The 24,262-nt window shown below is 44.1% G+C and overlaps 2 protein-coding genes across 7 annotated transcripts in view; one reads left to right on the top strand and one right to left on the bottom strand.

The window, feature by feature from the left end:
- Positions 1-19,561, top strand: part of PLAC8 (placenta specific 8) — a 33,390-nt gene extending 13,829 nt beyond the window's left edge. For 2 of the 6 annotated variants that reach the window (XM_014527488.2, XM_006038951.3), the window contains exons 2-4: positions 12,630-12,777; positions 13,828-13,952; positions 17,764-17,875. In XM_014527488.2, coding sequence (XP_014382974.1) covers positions 12,666-12,777; positions 13,828-13,952; positions 17,764-17,868 — 342 coding nt within the window. In that variant the 5' untranslated portion in view covers positions 12,630-12,665 and the 3' untranslated portion in view covers positions 17,869-17,875. Of the gene's footprint in view, positions 1-6,898; positions 6,918-7,042; positions 7,272-11,386; positions 11,739-12,629; positions 12,778-13,827; positions 13,953-17,763; positions 17,876-19,424 lie in introns of those variants that run through there. The other 4 variants (XM_025195538.1, XM_025195537.1, XM_006038952.3 and 1 more) reach the window with 4 other exon arrangements.
- On the bottom strand, positions 17,652-24,258 carry LOC102386320 (COP9 signalosome complex subunit 4; the record flags this gene model as incomplete). The annotated part of the gene is made up of 5 exons (XM_006038953.3): positions 17,652-20,386; positions 21,860-21,944; positions 22,509-22,624; positions 23,718-23,888; positions 24,243-24,258. Coding segments are annotated over 5 exons (522 nt in total), but the record flags the coding sequence as incomplete, so codon positions are not given.
- Positions 24,259-24,262: the final 4 nt, after the last annotated feature.

Raw genomic sequence — 24,262 nt, 5'->3', positions numbered from 1 at the left:
GTCGTGATTGCAAGCGGCGTGAGTAAAGTTTTTTGCAACCAATAAGTTGTGTCTGCCTCTCCATTCACCAGCCCTCCCTGACGTACGAGCGTAACTCGAGTCGGCCCTGGCCGTCCGAGACAACAGGTACAGGAGGGAGAGACGTACTGAAGAAGTCAACAGAAGACTGCGGCATTGATGCCATTGCAGAGGCTTCATCTTCTTTGATCACAGACCATACTTCAGAGAGAGAGGCAGTGGTTTGGTGGGAAGGGATGGCCTCCACCTCACTCCAATAAGAAAGAAGCTCTTTTTGGCCAGAATGACTGACCTGATTGACAGGGCTTTAAACGAAGATCACCAGGGGATGGGCAGACAGTTACTAGTGCAAACTCTGGAAGTGACAAACAGAATCAGCAGGTCAGGTAACATGAAGGAACTCACTCCGATGCCAGCCCAAGGATAGGACTCTTCTAAGAGGACAGGGAACTCCAGGCCTTTCAAAGGCAGCTAAGCCTGCCAGTACACAAATGCCAGGAGCATGTGGAACAAACAGGAGGAACTGGCCCTTCTGGTAAGCGAAAATGAATATGGTCTCATAGGGATAACAGAGATCTGGTGGGATTCCACTTATGACTGGACCACAGGTATTGGTGGCTGCACCTTGTACAGGAGGGATCGTGTTGCAAGGAAGGGCAGGGGTGTAATATATCTGAGAACTTGTGGTGCTCGGGAGAGATTCTTAAAGACTGGAAGAGGGCCAATGTGGTGCCTATTTTCAAGGAAGGAAGATCCAAGGAACTACAGGCCAATCAGTTTGACCTCAGTCCCTGGAAAGATCTTGTAAATAAAATCATCAAAGAAACCATTAACAACAGGCCAACGGAAGGCAATGTTCTGAGAGAGAGCCAGCACGGGTTTGTTGCGGGTAGGTCTTGCCTGACCAACCTCATTTCCTTCTATGACCAGGTGACACATCACCTGGACAAAGGAGAAGATGTTGATGTCATATATTTAGAATTCAAAACAGGCCTTTGACTTGATCTCCCATGATGTCCTTATGGTAGAATTGGGGAACTGCGGCCTTGACAATCTTACAGTTCAATGGCTGGGGAACTGGCTCTGTGGTTGGCCCCAGAGAATGATAGTCAATGGAACTGAGTCATCATAGCACCTGGTGACCAGTGACGTCCCCCAGGGCTCAGTACTTGGATCAGTACTCTTTAATATATTCATAAATTATCTGGATTCGGGTGTCAGAAACAGGCTGGCTAAGTTCGCGGATGACACCAAATTATGGGGAAGTATGGTCACTCTTAAGGGTAGGCTGGCAATTCAGGCCGACCTGGACAGGCTTGCAAGGTAGGCAGATAAAAACCTGATGACATTCGACATGGAGAAGTGCAAGGTTCTCCACCTCGGGAGAAAAAGACCATATCATATTTATAGGTTTGGCAGTGCTAGACTCACTAGCACCATGACTGAAATAGGCTTGGGTGTCATGATTGGCCACAAGATGAACATGAGCCACCAATGCGATGCTGCAGCCGCAAAGCAAATAAAACTCTGGCTTGCATCTACCGATGCATCTCAAGCACGACCCAAGAAGTCATCTTCCCACTTTACTCAGCCTTAGTGAGGCAGCAGCTGGAATACTTCATCCAATCCTGGGCTCCATACTTTCTCAAGCTTCTCCACATCCTTTCTAGAGTCCAAAGGAAAGCCACACACATGATTACAGGTCAAGAGAATAGGCCTTATGAGGAGAGGCTGAGAAGCATGGGACTCTTCAGCCTGGAGAAGTGAAGGCTCAGGGGTGACTTGGTGGCAGCCATTAAGTATATAAGGGGTGTGCATCAGGACCTGGGAAAATGTCTGTTCATCAGGGCATCCCAAGGGAAGGCAAGGTCTTATGGTCACAAACTGCTGGAAGACTGTTTTAGACAGGACAAAAGCAAAAACTTGTTTACCATCCAAGTCTCCAGAGTCTGGAACAGATTCCCCTCAGTAGTGGTGCCAAGCACCTGCTCTGGATACCTTTAAGAAACGCTTGGATGCTTATCTTGCTGGGGTGATCTGACCCCTCTTAACTTCCTGCCTCTTGGGCAGGAGGCTGGACCTGATGATCTTGTGAGCTCCCATCCAGCTCTAATGTCTATGAAATCTATTAAATCTATATCTTCCATAGCAATGGTTAATTCCCTTTCTGGAGAAAGGGTTCCCCCCCAGACTTACTGTTCCTTAGAATACATCCCAACCCCCGTTAATGACACTGTTAATTACTCAAGAGGGAAGGATCTTTTGCATGATGTCTTTTATGGCACCAAGTGTAGAGTTGGGCTCAAGCTGGACAAGCCTTTGGATGCAAAGCATTCTTCTTCAGGTCACTTTAATGCTTTCATCTTTAATTATTGCCATTCATCCAAGCAATGAGAGAGAAATATTACTTTGGATTTGGATAGAGAAACCAATCAAGAAAGCTTTACAAAAGCTGTGTACAAAATGAAGGAGCAACCAGATCATAAATACAGGAAGTCTGGCTACATCCTGCAATTCTGCACAAACATCCTTTTCCTCTGTGGGAACTTTCAGCCAGTTTCTGCCCAAGTTGAAGAATCTGACTGCATTGGTAAGCATTTCACTAAAGAAAACTGCACCAGTCTTATCTACAATAAATGACCCTGTTGTTTTCCTGGAATTAGGTGCATCTCATGCTCGTTATAAAGAAACCAGTTTCAGATGATAAACAAGATGATGCTGCATTACCAGATAGCCCTTGCCCTTCCTTCAAAAAAAAATGTTCCCTTCACAAACTATATTAATTATTAACAGTTAAAACTATGAAGTGGTTTCTAACCCATGGTTACAATTTGTACAATGCCTAGATGTACCTTAGGCTTGCCACAGAAAACAGAGGAAGACAAATCCTGTGCCCTGGGAAACCTGAAAGCCTGGCAGGTGTAACATACAAATAATGGCAATAAACACAAAGGGAGGGAAAAGAGGAAAGTGTGATGGGGTCAGATCATGGATAACTTGGGAGTGGCTGTGTACACTTAGAACAGTTGTGGATTGTTGAGAGAGAGGGAGGGTTGTATTCCTGTACAGATCACTTGTATCCCTGTACTAGTAATTAACTCTTGATAGTCCAGCTCATTGCTTGTAGCAGTGCTGCAGAAGTTTGTATTCAAGAGGGATTTGAAAAAAGCAAAAATGGGAAATGGATTTAAGTAAAGTTTTTCCCAGGACTCAGGGCCATCAAAGTGAAGATAAGTGATGAATTATTCCAGTCACTTCTCTACTTTTTTTATTTACCAGGCCCCAAATCAAATGATGTTCTTTCTTCTAAATGTTTCAGGATAAAATGATTTACTGAAGCTAAGTACTGAATGCAACAAACTGCTGCGCAAAGCAAAAGACCAGAGCTGCTCAAGCCAGGATGCCGCTTATGCTACAAAAACTTTTGCATTTTCCCATGTAGCTTTTGCACAGAATCAGTGTGTCAAATTTATTAGAGTATTTAACAAAATATTATTTTCCATAACAAAATATGTATTTAACTATTCGAGACCATCTTAGATGCCTCTGAGAACCTTGTTCTAGCTGCGATGGTCCAGGAAAAATGGGAACAGTTAGGATTTTTGTGGGTGGATATCAACAATCTTTCAAGCATTAAGTACCTTGACTGTCCAAACTACATGCTGGGGCTCATTACCAGGTATACATAAAGTGAGTGAATCTACACATGTGTTTTACTGTAGAGTAGACTAATTAGTTCCCTAATAAGCATCATCATCTACATTAACTCCACCATAATACTGTCAGGGACAGTACTATCTTATGGCAGAGTAATTTACTGCACTGAAACGCACATGTAGACACTGACTACCGGCATAAATTGCGCCCAGTCAGCCCAGTCAACTGAGGGCCTGCTTTATCTCTGCTTAAATTGTTGCTGTCCCAGGCGCATGTGTAGATGCTGTGCCTGGGAACAATTTATTCCAATGCTAACTGCCCCAGAGTTTGTTGCTTTGCATTAATTTCATGTGTAGATGCACCCAGTGTCTGTGTCCAGACATGCATGGACATTTGGTTCCCTGGGGGACAACTAGCAGCAGCACACCTTATGCCACCACTAGTTGTCCCCAGGGAATGCCTATGCTGTGTGCGCTCTGGCACGTGGCAAGTTGCCCTGGATGGGGTAGAGGAGGCTGGGGCCAGCCCAATGCTGACCCCAGAAGCCCTACCTGGGGTCCTGGGGGCCTCCCACAGCTGTAGCAGTGGCAACACTGCTGCGCGGAGCCTGGCCAGCAGCAGAATGCCGCTCGGCCAGCTGGGCTCCGGCTTTGGGCAGTGCATGCTGCCACCACATGTGCCACTCTGTTTTGTTTGGGGTTCTTTTCTGCAGATTTTTTTGACCCCTTGGTATCCAGGGTTCAAAAAAACCTTCCATGCTGCTCCCTTGCAGGGTGGAGAACAACAAAACGTGCAGTACATGGCACCTCCGACGTGTCTGTGACACCACATACTGCCTGGCTGTGCTTGTCTGGATGTGATCAACGTGTGCTAAAAATAATCCTGTTTGTGACTATACCATCTAGCATCTCATGGAGAGACTGGGGAGAGTTTCAGGTGGAGTCTTGTCTACCACATCCTAAAGAAAGGTGTTTGACAACAAACATTGGACAACTTTCAGTCAACAGAAGATTCAAATGTGTACTAGCATTTCCACTCTTAAGCAAAACAATTCTCTTATCACCTGTGCTGAGTGCCCTGTTCCCTCTTCCCTTCCCCACCAGGCAATTTATGAATCTGGAGCACCCTGTGAGTGCTTGTGTCTGTAAATGGTTGTATCTGGGTGCTTTAGGTTTTCTAATTTCTCATTTGTATTTTGCTGGACGTGTCAAACAACATTTTTGCTAATATCCGTTGCCTCTAAATACTATGAGTAGAGGCTTCCCTGATGTTCCATTGGCTTTTCCTTTCTTTAATAAATCCAAGTTTAATCAGGTTAATAAACTCCCTTCCTTTAAAGTTTGCAAATATCATACTTATTTTAATAAAAAGGGCATAGTTTGAGAAAACAGAAATTAAAAGTACCCTCAGCTTTTCCAGAGGATAGTTTAATATAGACCTGCATTTTATGTCATGGGTGGATATGGATATAGTAATCAGTTTTACACTGTTGGATTGCCTTTGTTTTGCTCATGTGCATTTTTTATATGAAAAGGCTGAAAAACGAGAACTGTTCATGGGAGGGGGAGGGAGGTGACTTGTCTAAAATAAAAAACCTGGTTTGAATGTGCGTTTATGGTAGTTTTTCACTAAAATGGTGTACAGTCTGCATTCAGTCTATGTTTAGTTATTTTTAGAAGGACAGCTGGGTGAGGTAAATGTTGGCACTGTGTGAAAAGATTGGGGTAGGAATGTTGTTTTACAAGACCTGCCTGAATAGCCCCACTGCCACTCCTTGAGACAAGACTTAACACCTTTTTTTATTTTTATAGATATATTATACATCTGTGTTAACTGCTATCACAGGTGACATAGGTTCTTTCACGAGAACCCCCCCCCCCCCAAAAAAAAAAACAAAAAAAAAAACCAAAAAAAAAACCCCAACTATTTTCTCATTGCTCTTTTTAGGAATTTGGAATAGTTTAAACAGAATGCCTTTACCAGCCAATTAATATGAAACGTATTTCCTAATAAGCTTACTTAGAGTAAAAAGAATAGGGGAATTTGGAACAAAAAGTAGTCTTGTAATTCTGTTAAGGTCCCCTACAGTCTTTTGCTTATAATAGCTAAAACAATTTGTGTAGAAAGAAGCAATTGTAATCTGGGTCCTGAATAAAAAATAAGACTAATTGCTAAATTTACATAGATTTACAAAGAAAAACATTTGATAGCTAGAGAACTTTACATATAGGTCTTTGTGATTATTTTAGCATTAATTTGCATATTAATATGTTGCTAATACTACTAATTGAATTAGTAGGCTACGCATAGGGGGTGCACAGGGGTGCACGTGCACCCCCTCACAGTAGTGTTCCCCACTTAGGCGGTGGACAGGGGGGCAGGCAGGAGCACTGATGCCCCCCTGAGAGTGTCGGTTGGTGAGTGGGGGCGCCAGGAGAAGCACCTCAGGCCCTTCTGGGTGCGTCCCTGGCCCTTCCAGGTGTGCCGCTGGCACTTCTGGGCAGCATTACCTCTTAGAGCCAGCCCCCTGGTTGGCGCGATCTGCTGTGGGGGGACCCTCCTCCCCAGTTTCTAACTGGCTGCTGGGAGGGCAAGTGCCTCCCCCCCACCCCAAACTCAGGAGGCACCAGTCGCCCATGACTAATTTTACAACTGGATATGGGGTTAAAAAAGCTTTCAGACTGGCTGAGAAAAATGTGGTCCCATCCTATTCTATAACACAATTTTGCAAAAGGCTGCATGATTAAAGAATTTGTGTTTAGTTTGGCCTAATATACCTATGTGTGTGTGGCTTATTTTTCATTATCCTTGATTCACTTTGTTATTAAGACTTTATAGTTATTTATTTAGAAATGTACCAGCAGATTTCCCTCTCTGTAATACAGTATATACAAACAATGTGTATTATGCTCTTTATTCCTCCCTCAGTGAGGTTTCATGCAATTATTCAGGTAAAATTAGTTTTGTAGTCTCATTTTTCCCCACAAAATAGCAAGCAATTAATGCCCATATCCAGAAATAACTGGACAAAAGGCAGGAGGGGCTTGGTGACAATCAAACTGTATATGGTGGATAAAGGTACTGAGTTGTTATCACTCTCTATCATCTTTTTAAGTTTAGGCTCTCTTATTTCTCCTATGCTCTTTTTTTGTCTTTTTTTTTCTTTTATTTATTTTCTTTAATTCTTCCTTTCCCTTTAGGGAGTTTCTTTTGTACACTGCTAAGATTTCAACCAAGATCAGGTTAGTTTTGGTTTCCCATGATAGCTATTACACAAGCACATTTTGTATGTATACGAAAAGTTGTGAGGACGTATAGAAAATGCATCGAGTACACTGTATTAACAAATTCAAGTTTCCAAAGTGTTGCAAGTTTAGACTTTTATCCTTGGATTATCATTAACTTTTTGTCATGTAAAAACACATGACGGTTGTATCAACTCATTACATCAAGTCATTACATCCTACCTTTTTATAACCACCAATGACAGACTGCGAAGCCAAGGGGTCAGTTTTCTGTTAGCATAAAGAACACACATAAAGGAGTTGACTACCAAAGAGATTTCGATCTCCAGGAATAAGAGTGCTCTACAAGTGGTATGTGCATGTTTCTTTGTTTAATCTGAGTGTGCCTCTGGCAAGATTTGATTCATTAGACATATGAAAGCTGTTAGCTGCTGGGGTGTTCATTGCTTGGGGAGGGAAGCTAGTAAAGAGTGAACATGTTCAGTTTTCTCCTAACAAATTAGCTAAGGCAGGAAAGAGTAAGATATGAATCTTGCTAATTTATTTATTTACTTATTTGATTCATACGTCGCTTTTCCCAAGGGAAGTTCAGAGCAGCTTGCAATAACAGATAACTTATAAAAGTTTAACAAAATTAGGCACCCACAGTGAAGAGCAAGGAGGCTTTTTTTGGTCTGTTGTTGCTTGCCATTATTTGCATTGTATAAGCATATCTAAATGGATACATTTCAGAAAACTGGACAATACATTTATTGAAAAATGCATTTGACTGTAGTTTAAATTTGGCCGCCTGTGTTTCCAAGTGATTAACGATAACAAAATAGCTATTATGCAATGTTGAGGTTATGGCAGAATGGAGTTCCAGCCGAGCTGCTGAACGTGCCATGGTTACCCGCTTTGAGGCTCTCCTAGAAGCCTAGGGCTGGGCTTGGGGAAGGGTCCGCCATGACAGCAAGGATTTGGGGACATGTGCCTGACAGTCAATCAGGTATGGCCCGGTTCTGTAGAAGGAAGGATCGGGCTCTGAGGGGCCCGATCCTTCCTTCTTTGGAGCGCTTGTGTCCCTGATGTCTGGTGCAAGCCTCCCAGGCTGCCCAGTACGTCTTGCTAGCTGCCACTGGTGCTGACCTGTGGCAAGACATACTCGGCAGCCTGGGAGGCTTGTGCTGAGCAGTGGGACCCAATCCTTCCTTCCATGGAGCACTTGCATCCCTGCTACCTGGTGCGTCTTGCTGGAGTTTAGCATCAGTGGCAGCTGGCAAGATGCACCAGGCACACAAGTGCTCCATGAAAGGAAGAATAAGGTCCCACTGCAAAGCTCCCTTCCCCGCCCCGCTCCATCTACCTGCGTCTACACTAACTTGGGTCTGTGACAGCCTAGAGCAGCTGAGCACCCAGCGAGTGCTAGTACATCTCCCTGCAAGGGGGGGCTAGTTGCAGGGGGATGCTGCAAAGGTCCCTGGGGCGCCACCAGACAGTGACCTAAATTGAGACAGGAGGGACTCTAGTACTGAAGTTCGATAGACCAGTTTAACCTAAAATCAGTTAAGTCTGTAAAACATCCATCCAGGTCTCTCTCAGACCAGGATCCACCATTTTTAAACCAATCTATATGCTCTAAACTTCTCTTCTGTTATGGGTATAGACCAGTTTCTGACCACCTAAATGGGAAAAAGTGTAATGTCTGCAGCTGGCCTCAGGTACTGCAGTGATGAATGCTCTAAGTATGCATGTTCAGTCAAAATATGTCCTGTAGATTAGAGGAGAGTTTTTTAACCACTGTTTTGAAGTTGGGGTTATTTCTGAATTGGCTTGTGCAGTCGTGTGGAGAAGAGCAGTCTAATTTTTTAACAGAATTAAATTAACTTTTCCAGATGTTTGTAACTCTAAGAAGAAACAAGAACTGATATATATTTATCAGCCTTCTCTTATAGCTGTCCAATCATTTTAGTATCAGTGAAGAGGTGTAACATAGGGCAGAATTTGGCCTGGGGCACTTTGAGTGAAAACACTACATACAGTTTCTGATCTTCAGAAATTAATATTACTAAAATCATTTTTCAACTTGAAGCTTTGTTTTCCAAAGGCTGTTTGCTTACTTCTAAGCAAAAAGACAATTGTTCTTCCATGGATCATTTTTCTATCTTGACAACAAACTCACATAAGGAAAAAGAACATGTTTGGCTTTTAACTTCCAGCATTTGTAGAATAATAAGGCAATCAGTAAGGAGTCATTGTTTATACTTCAAGGTTAGCAATGAACTAGAGCCATGTATGAAGGTAAGTGCATCTAAACCAGTGGTTCCCAACCCTGGGTTGTGACCCAAATGAGGGTTGTGGGGGCAATGCTGGTGGGGCTGCACAGAAAAGATAAGCTGTACCGTGTACTGGGAGCTCCCCTGACCCCGGGCCGCCGCTGCCGCACTCCACTCCTAGCAGCAGGGCATGAAAAAAAGGGGTTGGAAACCACTGATCTAAACAAAGGTTTTCCCAGTCATACATCTGTTGCAGACTATGGACCTTGAACACAGTCATATTTGGAACAGTTAGAGCCTAGTTCTAATACCCAGCCTTTGCATTCTGGCAAAATTAAAGGTTCTCTCTTCTGTACACATTTTATGGCAATACGCACTCTCTATCTGAAGAAAATTCCATGCATCTTGGATTGTATTTAGGACACCAGATTAAACATTCAAAGAGCAGGGAATCATGTTACCTAAACAAAGTATAGCCCTTCAAGTCACATCACATTAAAATCATGCTTTTGGGATGCTTAGAACATTGGTCCCTAGTGGAAAAATGAGAAATGATATCAGATTAAAATAAAGGGGTCTCCATTTCAAGCCTATTATTATTTGGAATGTCTGTATAGTATACACTAGAACTCAGTCTGGTTTTCTGGGAACTAAAGTCCTGGTTTTAGGAGACAAGAGAAGAGGAAACCCAGGTTAACAGAATACAGCAGTGGGTAAGGAAATACCAGCAGTTAGGAAAGTCAGCAAGGAAGATACAATGCCATTCACATGAAAAATATGGTATTAGGTCAAGTTATTTAGTCATAACAGATCAGAATACAGATGTCATTCTGCTCCTCTGTATTACTATAAAACCATCATTGCTGCATTTTCACAGCTGATCTACTGCAGACGTTTTATTCCTTTGTAATATATGCCATAAAAGTCTACTAAGAATATCTTTATTTTGAAATTCCAGCAAATGGGGGAGCTTTCATGAGACTTGGCCTTTGATAAAGAAGGAACAGTTCTTGTTCCCTGGGACAGAATATGTTGCTTCCTGATAAGCTTAATGGATGTTTGTAGGTTGCTGGGTCTGTGGTTTAGTTTTTGTTTGTACTGCTTTACAAAAAGTGGGGAGGCTGCAGGTTTTGAATTGGACACAAGCTTTTCAGCTAAGCATGATGGAGGACTCTTGCTTTGGTCATTGCCTGACACACCTACCTACTGAACCTAAATAAGGACGCAAGGGTGGCCAAGGCAAAAGGTTAAAGCAGCCCAGCAGACAGCAAGCAGGGGAGTCCCATGACAAAAGTACAGTAAACAGAGGAGTTTTTGCATGGGAGCTACAAGCCTGGGCTTTTCTTAACAAGTAGGTGCAAGGAAGAGAAGGCAAGTGTAACCGGGGTGGTACTCCAAGATGTACCCCCTCTCCAATTGAAGGGATCTGAGCAGGTGCACAAGTGCTGTGGGAGGTGTAGGGACCCTCCTTCCCCTATAGAGCAGAGCCAGATCACCAATGGGGACTTAACCACATACCTTTTAATGAGAAAAACAGTAATGGGAACATAACATGTATAAACCAGGGAGTATAGGGGACATTACAACGCCCTGAGGGGGCAGGATTCAATAAAGGTTAGGCACTTACATATTAATTCAGTTGAGAAAAGACAGGTTTAACAAAATATAAAACACAAACAGCAGAACAAACAATACTGGTTGGCAAAATGCACAAAATACAAAATGTCAAATAACAAGAAATATAGGGCCTAGATACCTGGAGGGGGGAAAAGAGGGAAAACACAATGACCCCCTTCCACTGCACCAAGAATTTCTCCTTGTCACTTCACTCACCCCAATTCAACCCAGCTGGGACTTGAATTTGGGTCTCCCACGTGGTACTGCTCCAAGCTGCTAGAGGTTTTGATCTTCCAGGAATCCCTGCCTCATGTCAAGCTTCCTGGCTTCTTGCTGGAGGAGCTGGAAGCAGAGCTGGGAACCTCTCAGGTCACTGCTCAGCTTCTTGCTGGAGCTGGGGACCTCTCCTGCTGGGTGCAGCCTCTCATAGGGGGATCCTAGAGCCCAGCAGGGAGCCTTCCCTGCCAGCTGGCCGCACACCGTGCTGCTGAGGATCTAATGGCTGCCTGCAGGTCCCACTCCTTCAGGCTCTTCTGGGGCAACTCCTCCTGCCCTGCTGGCCCAGCTCTTGCCAGCTCCTTCCTCATGGTCCCTCACTCGTCACCCCTGAGTCAGCTGCGCTGCCCTTTTTATCCCCCTCCAGGTGATCTGAGGGATCAATCAGGGGACATGGAGGGTGAGTCTTTGGGGCTGATTGGTGAGGAAAGGGAATCTCAAGCCCTCCAATGATCTTTTATCCTTTCAAAACCCCTGGGCCAAATCACCACCAGCTAGCCCGTCACACAAGTATAGCTATGGAGGCAGCAGTGGGAGGTGACTTGAAACCGTGGAGAAACAGTGAACTGGATGCAGCAGCTGCAGGATATATATCATCCTTGAGAGGGATACTTGCTGATAGCTTTTTATACCCAACACAACTTTTGAGGGAGCTAATCAAAAGGAAGATGTGAGGAAAATAGTTTGAATGGGGATGTGAGACAGAACTCACCTGGAAATGGCTATGGAACCAGTGTTCCTAGGAGAGCTGCTGGCCATTCAGTCTGACAAGCATTCTTTTGAGAAATTAACTCCTGTGATGCTATGGGAAAATGTGATTTTTTGGATGAAAAAAGTTGACTTAATTCATCCTGGGTCTAATGCCGTTGACTACAGCTTGGCTCACTGCATCCATCAAAATGATCTAGGCAGGCAAAGTTCCTTGAGTAGATGCGATATCTTTTATTAGACCAACTGCGTAGTTGGAAAAAAGTACTTAGTAAGCTTTCAGGCGCAATCACCCTTCATCAGGCACACGAAGTCTTTACTGTTCTGACACCAAGGAATGAGAGAAGCTAAAAGTGACAGGATGTCAGTGAGAATGTAAATAGGTAGAAATTAGGAAAACAAAAGGTAGAGCAGGGAAGGGAAGGGGGAGAAAAAGCAGGCAGTGGGGTGGGGAGTAAATGAGACTATACATGAGTAGTAATTCAAGGTAGAAAAGAGGTTATCTTTGAAAAAGGAAATATCTGGAAATTAGGAAGACAAAGCACAGAAAAGTAGGGTACGGGAGGGGAGAAAGACGGGGGTGTGGGGAAGAGAAGTGTAAGAGGTCAGGTCTGGCAGGTTCCTGGTGAATCAGATGTCAGGCAGGTTGTAATGTGTCATAAATCCAATGTCTATATTGAGTCCATCATTTTTTAGCACTGTTTTGAGAAAATTGAGAAACATAGTACTGTTTTACAGACACATATCACTTCCGTAATTGTATCAGCATGATATTAGATGTCATGACTGTGTGCAATGCGGTTAGTCACTAACACACCTTTACAACCTCTCCCCTTTTTTTTTTCCTTTCCAGGATATAAACTTCTGACCTGATCCACTGATATTAAAAATGGCCAATTCACATGCTGTCACAATTCAGCCCCAATTCACTGTTGTTACTAGTACATCAAGAAGTAACTGGCAGACAGGGCTACTGGACTGCTGCAGTGACTGCAGTGTGTGTAAGTGGATATACTAGTATCTCTGCCCTGTTTTGGCTTGCAGTGTCTTGATTCTTATATTTGTCTTGCCTCCAGGCTTTTACCAGCAAGTACTTTAAATGGGGGGACCCATTAATTTATTACTTAGGACCCCGCTACCTGTTCAAATTAAAGCTGGATAAAAACCATCTGTAGAGTTGTTACACATTTTCAAGCACTAACTTTATAGCTGGTTGGCTTAGGTACACAGAGAGCCAACAAGTTATAAAGTTAGTGCTTGAAAATGTGTAGCAACTCTACAGCTGGATAGTCATTTTTGTGGTGTGATAATCACTTTGCACATGTGGCTGGTCTAGATGTACTATACAGTTAACCAGTTAGTTATGTTATAATTGCTTTGTACTTGCAGCCAGTCTTATTTTGCAGATCTGGCCAGTCTAAATTTATTCTGCAATTAATCAGTTAACTGTGATATTTATACATAACTTGTAGCAGGTGCCTTATTTACTTAAAGGAGTCATTTATAATGTTATTTCCTATATCTGCTGTGACATTGCTACTCAATGATGATTCACACACATGCACGCGCACACACGCACTCAGTGCAAAACCTCTCTTGTACTCCCACTGCTTTCAGGCATACCCCAACCCCATCCATAAAGCAGGTAACTATTACTATTATGTAGTTAGGCAAGGTCAACACTATGCCTCCTGCTCATGGTTCACTTGATCTACTTATATCTTTGTAAAAAAAAATTGAGCCTTGTCTTTTAATAGGATTTGACATGAAACAAAGCGTGTGCTTAGTTCGTGCAATCAACACACACCTTTGATATCCCCTTACAAAGTAAGAATATAAGAATTACATCTAAGGTTAAAGCCAACATCACTTTCAGGTCGTGTGGAGCCCTTTCCCTCCCTTGTGCTAGTTCTAGTTTGGCACATCCCAACTGTTTTCCTTCCATTTTCTAGATACCTTTACATTGCTTGTGCGATGAGAGCTAAGCATCGGCATGAATTCAGGGGAAATATCTAGTGACCCTCATTTGTTGTTTTGTCTTGTTTGCCCAGGTCTGTGTGGAGCATTCTGTTTTCTTTGTCTCCAGTGTCAAGTTGCAAGTGACATGGATGAATGCTGCCTCTGCGGCTCAAGTGTGGCTATGAGGACACTCTACCGGACAAAATACAATATCCCAGTTAGTTACTATTTAATCATTTGTTGAACCCATGCTCAAAGCAGCAAATCACCTAATTTAACACAATGGTGTGCTACTTTTTTTTGTAGGCCAGGTATAATTGAGTCATGTCTCCCTGACTGCTAAGTGGCTGCCCTTATAGGTTAAATACAGACAGTCAAAAAGCCTGAATCGATTTAATCTTCACAGGTTAGTCTAAGCCAGGGATGGGCAATTATTTTGGGTGGAGGGCTGCTTACTGAGTTTTGGGAAGCCATCGAGGGCCGCATGACAGGCAGCCGGGGGCAGATAAATATTAATTTTCTAAATTTTTAGGGGCCCTTCGAGCCAGATCAAATGGCCTGGCGGGCTGCATCCAGCCTGCGGGTCACACTTTGCCCACCCTGGTCTAAGCTGTGTAGTTTGAAACGATAAGCAAGTGAACATTCACTTTTGATTCTAGAATTGCTGCCACGTGCCTGCAGTGTCATACCTGAAGCCAGGGGGCACTAGAGCACACCTCCCTGCTCAGCTGGAGCAGATAGCTTGGGCCAAGGCTAGCCTAACCCCCACTGCGAGTGTGGGGGTTTGTGGGGAAAGTAGGGGACTGTGAGTTAACTTGAATCTGGAGGGGATCTGGGATAGAAGCTCAATAAACTGATTTAACCAAAATCAGTTAAGTCTGATACTACATCCATCCACATTTATCTTAAATTTGTTTCAGCCATTTTGAAAGTGACTTATGTGCACTGAATTGTTGTGTTACAGATTTGAACCATTTCTGATCATGTATACCGGTTTATGTGTAATTTCTATCCCTAGCCATAATGTGAGAGGCAATGTGGTTTGGTAATTAGCACAGAACAGCAGCCTACAACCTTTATAAATAGGGATGTATTCAAATCGCAGAGCCCGGAGCCAAATTTCCTGGGTTCACCATGGCCCCAGGCACCAACTTCACAGGCAGATCATAGCCACCCTCACGCTCCAACACCTCTGATTGGCTTGGGTGGCTGGCAGATACATGGGCTGCCACTGCCTCCTGTCCCGGGCTGGCCCCACTCTCTGCCTAGCCCTGGCCTGCACAGGGGGAAAAATAATCCCCTCAGCCCTGTATGGGTGAGGGGACAGGCTGCTGCTCTCCCACTGCCTACTAACCAGGTTACACTGTCCTCCTGACCCAGTCCTTTTCCCTTGCCCCTCCACGGCCCTGCGTGTGTATTAACAACTATCTGAAGAACCCTCCAGAGAGGTTCACCTTTTGAATTTGTGACCAACTGAGGAGGAGGGTTAGAATTAGGGGGGCACCAATAAAAAAATTTTGGGCCAATACCGATGGTTGTATTAACCAAACATTTCGGCTAATACCAATCCGATTGCTGATATGCAGCCTGGCAGCTTGGAGAGCAGTGTCCAGCTGGTAAGTCTGTTGGGGGGATGGGGCAGGGGGGAGGAAAAGGGCATGGGCAGATGGAGGTTAGTCTGACAGGGGCAGGTACTGCCAAGCTGGGGGGTGGGGAACAGAGCATGGGATGGAGCTGTGGCTTGTCCAGGGGGCATGGGGGGGGCAGCTCCTGCCACTGTATGCACCCCTGAGAGAGGGATGGGGGACACGTGCCCCCCCAGATCTGTGCATGGGGTGAGGGCAGACTGCCTGCTGCGTGCTCGGGGCTGGAGGCTGCACCGGGCTCTTCCTGGCAGGGGCTGGGCCTGGGCTGTGCTTGGGGCAGGTGGCAGTGGTGCTGGAAGGGGAGCTACAGCCACCACAAAATTTGCAATAGTCCCCCTCCCAGCACCACCAGCTGCCCCAAGTGGAGCCCAGGTTCAGCTCCCTCCAGGAAGAGCCTGGCACAGACTTCAGCCCTGAGCACATAGTGGGCAGCCTGCCCTCACCCCATGCACAGATCTGGGGAGCACATGCCTCCCCTGGGGTGCATGCAGTGGTGGGAGCTGTCCCCTAGCACCCTTCAGATCAGCTGTGGCTCTGCCCTTCATCCAGGTCTTCCCCAGCCGGGCAATGCCTGCCCCTGCCCCATTCCCTCCCTCACTGTGGGGGCTTCGATCTGCCTCCCCATGCCCCTTCCCCGCCAGACCATGGCCAGATGCTGTTCTCCAAGTTGCTGGGCTGCATTCCTGGCCGCGTGCGTGCTACAGCTGCACCCATGCACACAGCATTTATCAGCGACATTATCAGCCACATCAGCCAAAAAAAGACCATTGCCGACAATGTCAATTTTCCTTGTGTCGATGCCGATATGATATGGACCGATGTATTGGTGCACCTCTATTTAGCATGCTTTTAGGTAAAGGTGAACAACACCATTGACTGACAGTGAGGAAGTAACAAGTTTGTAATAAGATTAAGTGTCAGCATGATTGGCTGCCAAAGATGATGGATAGGCTAGCAGTTGCCAGGGTCCGTTGGAATAAAAGAACTTGATTGAAGTGTCCCTAGCCGTGCACCTGGGAGGCCTGTGTGAGCATATGTGGTCATTCCAGACCTGAGCAAGTTCCTGTGCAAGTATTGAGCATTCCCAGACTTAATGTGTATGCTTGGGTGAGAGCAAGAGTGATCTATCTGTGTTTTGTAGTGTGCCCACAGATCCACGTGTGCTTGCTCATGGTTGCCCCTCTGGGGTGAGGTGAGAGTACCTGAGATTGCCCCTCCATGGTGAGGAGAGCACCTTGGATTGAGATCTCTTCTGCATCGTGAGGAGAGGAGAGGAGTCTTTGTGTTGCTTAAGGGCAGGGTCTCTGCTCACCCATCTAAGCTTATTCATGGTGCTGCATCTGTATGCTCTATCCTGCTGGACCCTTAGGGGCCTCCATAGTGCTGCTACTGTGTGGCAAAGTGTTGCTTTCATGGTTCTGTATTCATCTGTATACGTTGTTCCTTTTGCTCATCCCTTAATGCATTTAGAGTCTGTTTCTTGTTGTTGTATTTTAATAAACCTTTGCTGCCTCATCTCCTAATCTGTGATCTAATATACTGAGAAACCAAGGTGGGCACCCTATCCAGCACTAGTGCGGAAATGCCGGTGTTGGTCACCTTGGGCTAACCTTATAACCCCATTGGTATCCCTTTCCTCCTGGTTCCTTCTCGGTCTCCCATAAGAATTTGTACTCTAACCAGCTGGGACACTTCAGAAATCTCTGGTTCAACAAGAGGATCTGACTCTGGGAGGCAAATCTCAAATACCACTACCCCACTTCGTGACCTTGCACTTAGGGAAAAAACATAAAGTATATGTAAAATAATGATTATGCATCTCCGTAAATGGTTTTTATAACTATTTCATGGAATATACAAGCAGAGTGTATTTGTTACTAATATATGCCACTTTACAGTACAGCTGTGCTGCTTGCTTACGAAATAAGCAATCTTCTCTGAAGAGGCATTGGTTATATTTCTCTCTCTCTCTAAATTAAATGTGTATCGGACAATTTCTAATGAAGCTCTTGAGGTACTTAAAACATATCACAACCAAAGCTATACAACCTTTATTTAACCCAAACTAACTTTTTCACCCTCTGTCTTCATCGCTTATCCAGTTCCCCCCTTGATTTATCAAACCCTGCTTTCAGATTTTTTTTTTCTCCCACAGGTTTTCAATCAAGATTGTAAGCTATATGCTTTTTCTTTCCAAGTGATATCCTTGTATTTCTAGAGTCAAACCCTGGTATGCCAGACCATCAAATAACAGAATTGCCTAAGAAATGTACAAAATCACTATGAACATTTATTTATGTATGTCTGTATTACAGGTCAGAAGCTGGTCTTGTGAAGCCTAGAGCCTGTGCTGATGATGCTTATTGTTGTTTTTTTTAACAGGGATCCATCCTTTGTGATTTCTTCTCTTCCCTCTGTTGTCCTATGTGTTCTGTTTGTCAGTTAAAGAGAGACATTACCAGAAGGAAAGAACAGGGAATCTTCTAATAAGGTTTGTTAAAGTTTTTTTAAAAAGTTCCTCAGAAGCAGTGTTTCAGTTAAAATCAGTTTTAGGACAAATGGGGTCTAATGGAAGAGTCTGATGTAGAATCAGTAATATGCAGATGATAGCAGCATAGATATCCTCATCTGTCCAACCTTTGAATGGATACTGATAGTCATAGAAGATGTACCATCAGCTTATTTTAATGTGAGGTCTGTGCTACAGGGCCCGCTCTAATATGAGATGAGACTTACTCTAGTGACTCAAGCCAATCTAAAATAAAGCATGGTCATCACTACAATTGGCAGAGTCAGGAAACGCAAGACCAAACAACAGCTAGGATAATTACCACTGGCAAAGAGCCTTGTTGGCTAACCAAAGGTATTCCAGGCTATGTAATACCTACAGTGGAAAAGGCATGAACATTTGACCTGGCTTATTCCACAAAGGAATGAACCAGATCAAAAATTAACATAAATTGGGGAGAAATCTATGGCTGTGTTTTACAAAGGCCCAACGTGACTCAGTTCCTGAAGGTGTATTATGGAAAGCAACAACTACCACAGCTGTCCTGTATTCTAAGCAGCAAACACCTAGATCTGCTGTAGCAGTGTAGCATGGGAAGCAGCCACTCTCACCCCACTGTTTTACTGTACCCTCTGAAGCATGTGCTGTTTTATTTATACTCCTGTATTTATTTATTTTAAAAAGAGGGTCTGAACCAATGTAGGACTTAAGTACCTAAATTCTATTTAAGTCAAAATCTAGGTGCCTGAAAACTATTACTCAGCTGCTGCCTTACTTGTGCAGGCACCTTCTTGAGAACTTGAAAGTCAAACAAGACTCATAGTTTCTACATATTCAGAATTAAACTGGTCTTGACTGAGCAAGGTAGTTCCAAGCAAGCTTTTGAATGAGCTAGGCACTGGATCCAAAATTTAGGCATTCATGTGGCTAAAGCCCTTAAGGGGCTTCATCTAGTATGCCTAAAACCCTCAACAGAACCACCCTTCGTACAAAATACAGTTGCAGTCAACCTAAGAGTAGTTACAAGAGCAGCCTGAGAAGCAGGAGACCCAGATTCTCTTCTTTGTGACTCAACCCCATGTTTTACTTCCTTGGACAGGGGCTAATCAGTAGTCTACACAAGCTAAAATGCACAGGAAAGTTCCCTCCAACTTGTGTGGGAAAACTGTTTGGAGTTCCTGAGCCAAATACCATGAATACAAGACCCAGTGGTTAGGGCCAATCTGGGTGGTGTAAATCAGACTCTAATGTAACCTTGACCAGAAGATTTTAGTGTAAACCAACAAAAAAAGGCTTCACTCCAGTTTGCTTCATTTTTCCATTAAGACTGAATGCATCAGATCCTGTCTTCACACCTTTGTAACTAAGACAAATTTTTCAAATCAGTATTGCTCTACCTTGTGATGAGATTTGTTAAACATTCGAGCAATGCAAGACTTTTAAAACTTTTAAGTACAATTCGTGGTAGTGTATATTGTTAATCATCTTAGCCTTGCGTGTAACTATCTTTTTGTCCCCCCCCTTATCACTCCAGGTTTTCTTCCGCTTGTTTCTGCATATTCAGTGTTTTATATGCAAGAATACAAAGATCTACAGGAGATGCAAGCAAGCAAGGCAGCACTTTTGGCTTATTTGCTATGAATTACCAGGGAAAAAATAAAAGGTTTTTCACCTCACTTGTACATGTGTTCTTTTTATAACCACTTCTGCAGTAATAACCAGTTTCACTATCCTAATGTGCTTGGAAAAAAGTATTCCCTTTTTTCCATTAGCATGCTTACAAGATTCACTAGCCTACTCTACATCTCTCATCTGTTCAGCAATTAGTTGCCATCCTAAACAAGGGACCAATAGTTATTTTCCTGTCCTCAGAACTGTAAGACAAAGTATTTCTTTTTGCAAAGCTAACACAGAAAACTAGCATTATATTGCAACACTTGTATACTGAAATGCAAAAACCAGAAAGGAATGAAGTATTGTAAGTGAGTATTTATAGAACAAGACAACTCTAGAGCTGCTGAGTCTAACTGCCTTATTCCCCCTTTTATTGGAGTACACGTAACTAGAAAAGCATGGTGCTTAAGGTTTCACAACACAACAATCCACAGAAAGTTACAAGACCACAACTCCGTTAAAGTACTATTACAAAACCAAAACCTGTTTCTGTTGCAGGGGTTACTTCTTTCAGTCTAAGCCACAGCTGCCACATAGGAAAACACTGTATATTCCTAATCACAGCTCAAAGTCAAGGTTCTAGCAGAAGAAGTATAGAAGCAAGGGATGGATTATGTGGTTGTTTTGTAATCCGTGTAAATTCCCACTGCACAGGAAGGGCAGTGCAGTCAGAACATCCCGAGCATGTTTACTGAGCCATCTGAGCTTCCATAGCCTGTGCGGTCCATTCAGGGGCCGTCTGACTTATCTTTTCCAGAAGGTTGTTTACTTGGAAACATAGTGATTGAATCTGTTTGTCCCATGTTGGCAAAGCTTCACGACCTATAAGAAACGAAAAATTTGCAGAAGTAGACAGACTGGCAGGACTAAATGTCTATTAGCATTTCCAAGTAGGCTACAAAGAAATTGTCTGTAGTACAATTATTTCAAAATGGAAGCCCCTCTATGTACAGTAAGTTCAATACTGCACCATGAAGAAGTGAATGCAGAATTTCCCACTGAGCATGTATGTATAAGAAGACTGACAGGATGAAATATTTTTTGTAATCTTATACAATCCCATTTGCATAATGTGAATCACATCAGTTCTTTCAAGAAATGAGACACTGTAAATATCTGACTAGTAGGGGTGTGAGAAACAGGTTGCATTCGATTAAGATTTGGCCTAAATCAGGGATAGCGATTCACTTCATTGATTCAGATGGCTGTCCCAATTAGATTCGTCCGAATCCGAAGATTCGATGCCAATTTGGAGAACCAGCAATTCGGCCATAGACACAGCTTTAAATGTTTTTTCTACTTACCTTGAGGTACCAGGCATGAGCCCCCACTGCTGGGGCAGAAGGAACATCCTACAGGAGTGCAGGGGGGTTTCCCTGCATACTTGGTGGCGAACCTGGAAGAGTGGACCAGAAGTACTTCTGGTCCACTTAAGGGTCCGCCACCAAGCATGTGGGGGGCCCCCCCGCCCCCACTGGCTCAGCAACTGGCTGCAGGGGGGACTCTGGGTGCCCCCCTAGACCCAGGAGGCACCAGTCGCTGAGTCAGCAGGCGCAGGTCCTCCGCACACTCCCTGGCTGACCTGGAAGTTGACTAGAAGTGCTTCTGGTCCACTTCCAGGTCCGCTGCTGAGTGCGCTGGGGACCCCCGTGTTCCTGTAGGATGCTCCATCCACCCCAGCATCTCAGCATTCACGAGCCACTTTGGTACCTTGACGTATGTAGAAAAATCATTTAAAGCTGTATCTGTCTGAATCATCAAATGTTTCCGAATCAATTCAGAGGGTTCCAATTAGATTCGTAGTGATTAAAGGGTCTCCTGATTCTATTCAGATTCAGAGATTCGGCCACCAAATTGGGCCAAAACTCCACCGAACTGAATCAGCGACGGAAGCTTCGTACACCCCTACTGACTAGTGCTAGTATTTGCAATGCAAACTCTGCCCTCTGCTGGCTGCACAAGGCAAGAACTCACACCTGCTTCTAACAGGTTTTTTTCAGCTCATCTAAAGACAGTGGGAGCAAACCTTTTAGCAGGCATACTACAAATTAAGCCCTGGGCCCTTCTGAGTGCCACTCCAATCCACTTCCCCTGCCCAATCTGCTGTTGTGTTGCCTGTCCCTTCCTTGATCTGCCCTGTGCCCCACAAAGAGGCTACTAGTGTCACTTGTGCTGCAGGTCAGCACCCCCTGATGCAGGAGACCCTCATTTTGAAGTGCAAATGTTCATCTTGTAGAATACAACTCAACCAATTAATATTGACCTGCATTAGGAAAATGTGAGGGATGATCTTACTTTCAAAATGAACGATTCCATCTATTTGATCAATAAATCCATTCATGCGACCTTCAGTTATCATCTGGGAAGCTATCTTTTCTGCCTGGAAAACAGAGAAGAGACAGTGAGATGTATATCCATTTTGTTTCTAAACTATTTATGGAGCTGCTTAAAGGATCCCTGGCCCTTACAAATTCCCACCACTCATTCCTTCAGTGCCCTATATCATTGCCACTTTAAGGATGGTCCAAAGAAAATCAGATGGACTTTTCCTTTGGAAACAGTCAGCACCACTGCTTATCCATTTCCTGTGGCTGTTGCTGAGTAAGGTCAGGTGAAGACCTGCTCCTCCTCCCCACAACATGCACTACAAGTTTAGCTTCCCCAGCATTTTGAGTTGCATTAGCTTTGCAAATGAAAGACCAAATCTCCTAAAGGCAGTGCACAGTAGCAATGACTGGGCTGGATGAGACTAGTAACCTGTTTACTGTAACTCTTGTCTCAGTACAGACCTTTGAACAAGAACTTCCATTTCATACCACAACAAAACATAAGGATGAACAGTATGAACAGGTGGAAGTGATAGGCATAAGTACCTGTTAATAGACTGCCAATGGAACTTACTTCTCACATCCAAAAAGCATCATATAGGAGTCAAGTAAGGTACCTTGGCTGCAGGGATCTCTAATAATGCTCCAAGTTCTTCAAAGGTAATATTATTGTACAGTTTGCTTGCAGATAACAGGTTGTGCTCAATGACAGCTCTGTCTAGGATACTGGAACCTCGGAGTGAAATGATGGTTCTTTATTAAGGCTGTAAACATGGTCTTGCAGTTATGAAATCCTTTGCTAAATGTTTGTGTGCACCAACTGCTAGCCATATCAAGCTGTCTTTCAACAATATTACTTATCAGAAGACAAAGTTATTGAGAAGAAGATGTTAAGGACTATGGAATTCTGAAGGCTGCAGACCACTGTTCAAGCATCAGACAAACTACCTGTACATTCTACTACCAGGCTCTCCAACTGGTGGCTTGCAAGGGGTTAAGCTGCATTCCCCAGGCTTCTGCACCAGCAGCCAGTCTCTGGGCTCCCTAATCCTTCCTCCAATTTTCACTGACTACTGGTGTGTGGAATGGAGAGAGTTGAGGCTGGGGGCGAGATACAGCTGTGAAGAGAAGGTGCATATACGGTGCAGCATGGGTGACATGTCAGTGCAGATGCACATGGTAGCAGCAATGGTGGGCCTGGCTCACCCTGGGCTCTTAAAAACTGGACAGCCCTATCCTACTGCATTAGGACACGGTCAACGAGTCTACAAGTGGGCAAGCTGCTTGGATTTAGATATGCTGTGCATGTCTACAAGTGATATTAATGCAATGCAATAAACTCTTGCAGTTTGTGCCAGAGTTTATTGCTCCTGGGTGCAAGATTTTTACATGCACCAGGGACTGCAACATGTTGAGCCAGGGTGGCACAGCCCCAGCTGGCAAGGGCCCAGGGGGGTCAGCCTGCCAGACTGGAGCTACTCACCCCCAGCCCAACGTGCTGTGAAGGGGCTGGCTGAGGCACAAGGGTGCTATAGCACAGGGCTAGCTGGTAGGCAGTCCCTGCACTGTAACATGCTCCTGCCCCAGCCAGCCCCAGTCACCATCTACACCCGTGCTGTGGCAGAGTAAATAACTCCGCTGTAGGACAGTACTTGTGTTGGGCAGTAGTATCAGGGATAGTGGAGTTATTTAGTTTACTGTGGCCTAATAAGAGTGCATGTATATATGGTGATGCCTAACCTTGGAGCTAATTAGTTAGCTCTGCAGTAAAGTATCTTGTGTAAATGCACCCACTGAATCATTTTAGGCTTTAAAGAAATATGTACCATCAGCTGTGGTAGCTTTCTGGTGTGGCATAAGCATAGCAGCAAACTCCTGCAGCTGGTTGCCTCGGATAATCCTGTCCAGATACATCTTCTCCAGGATCCCATAGGCTGCAAGCTGCTGGCATCTCTCATCCTTGAAGAGTGTGGCTAACATGCGAGAGCGCTGCTGTCCTAAGAGAAACAACAAGAATCAGTGGCAGGCTTGAATGAGAAATTCTGTATTTACATGCATATCTTCTGCGCTCCTTTTCAAAGAAGTGTTGTCAGTTGCTTAAGCTTCCCACTCACTTGTTCTTCTGTGCATCTAGGCAAGATGACATGAACACAGAGAGAAAAAACACACACAAAACTCATACTTCACAGCCCTAAATAAACCCTCACCTGTTCTGTGCCTTTATATTACTAGCTATGCTTGAAAATAAACCTATGCAAAACATAATGCTGAGATTTAATAAGATTAGCAAACCCTTGGTGTATGGAATATAAAAAGCCAAAAACTATACACAAATCTGTAATTCATTTTCCCTGCCGATGCTAGGATAGTA

The sequence above is a fragment of the Alligator sinensis genome, unplaced genomic scaffold (assembly GCF_000455745.1).
Source record: "Alligator sinensis unplaced genomic scaffold, ASM45574v1 scaffold1019_1, whole genome shotgun sequence".
NCBI classification, from domain to species: domain Eukaryota; kingdom Metazoa; phylum Chordata; order Crocodylia; family Alligatoridae; genus Alligator; species Alligator sinensis.
The sequence above is the reverse complement of the archived record's forward strand: the minus strand, read 5'-3'. Positions and strand labels throughout refer to the sequence as shown.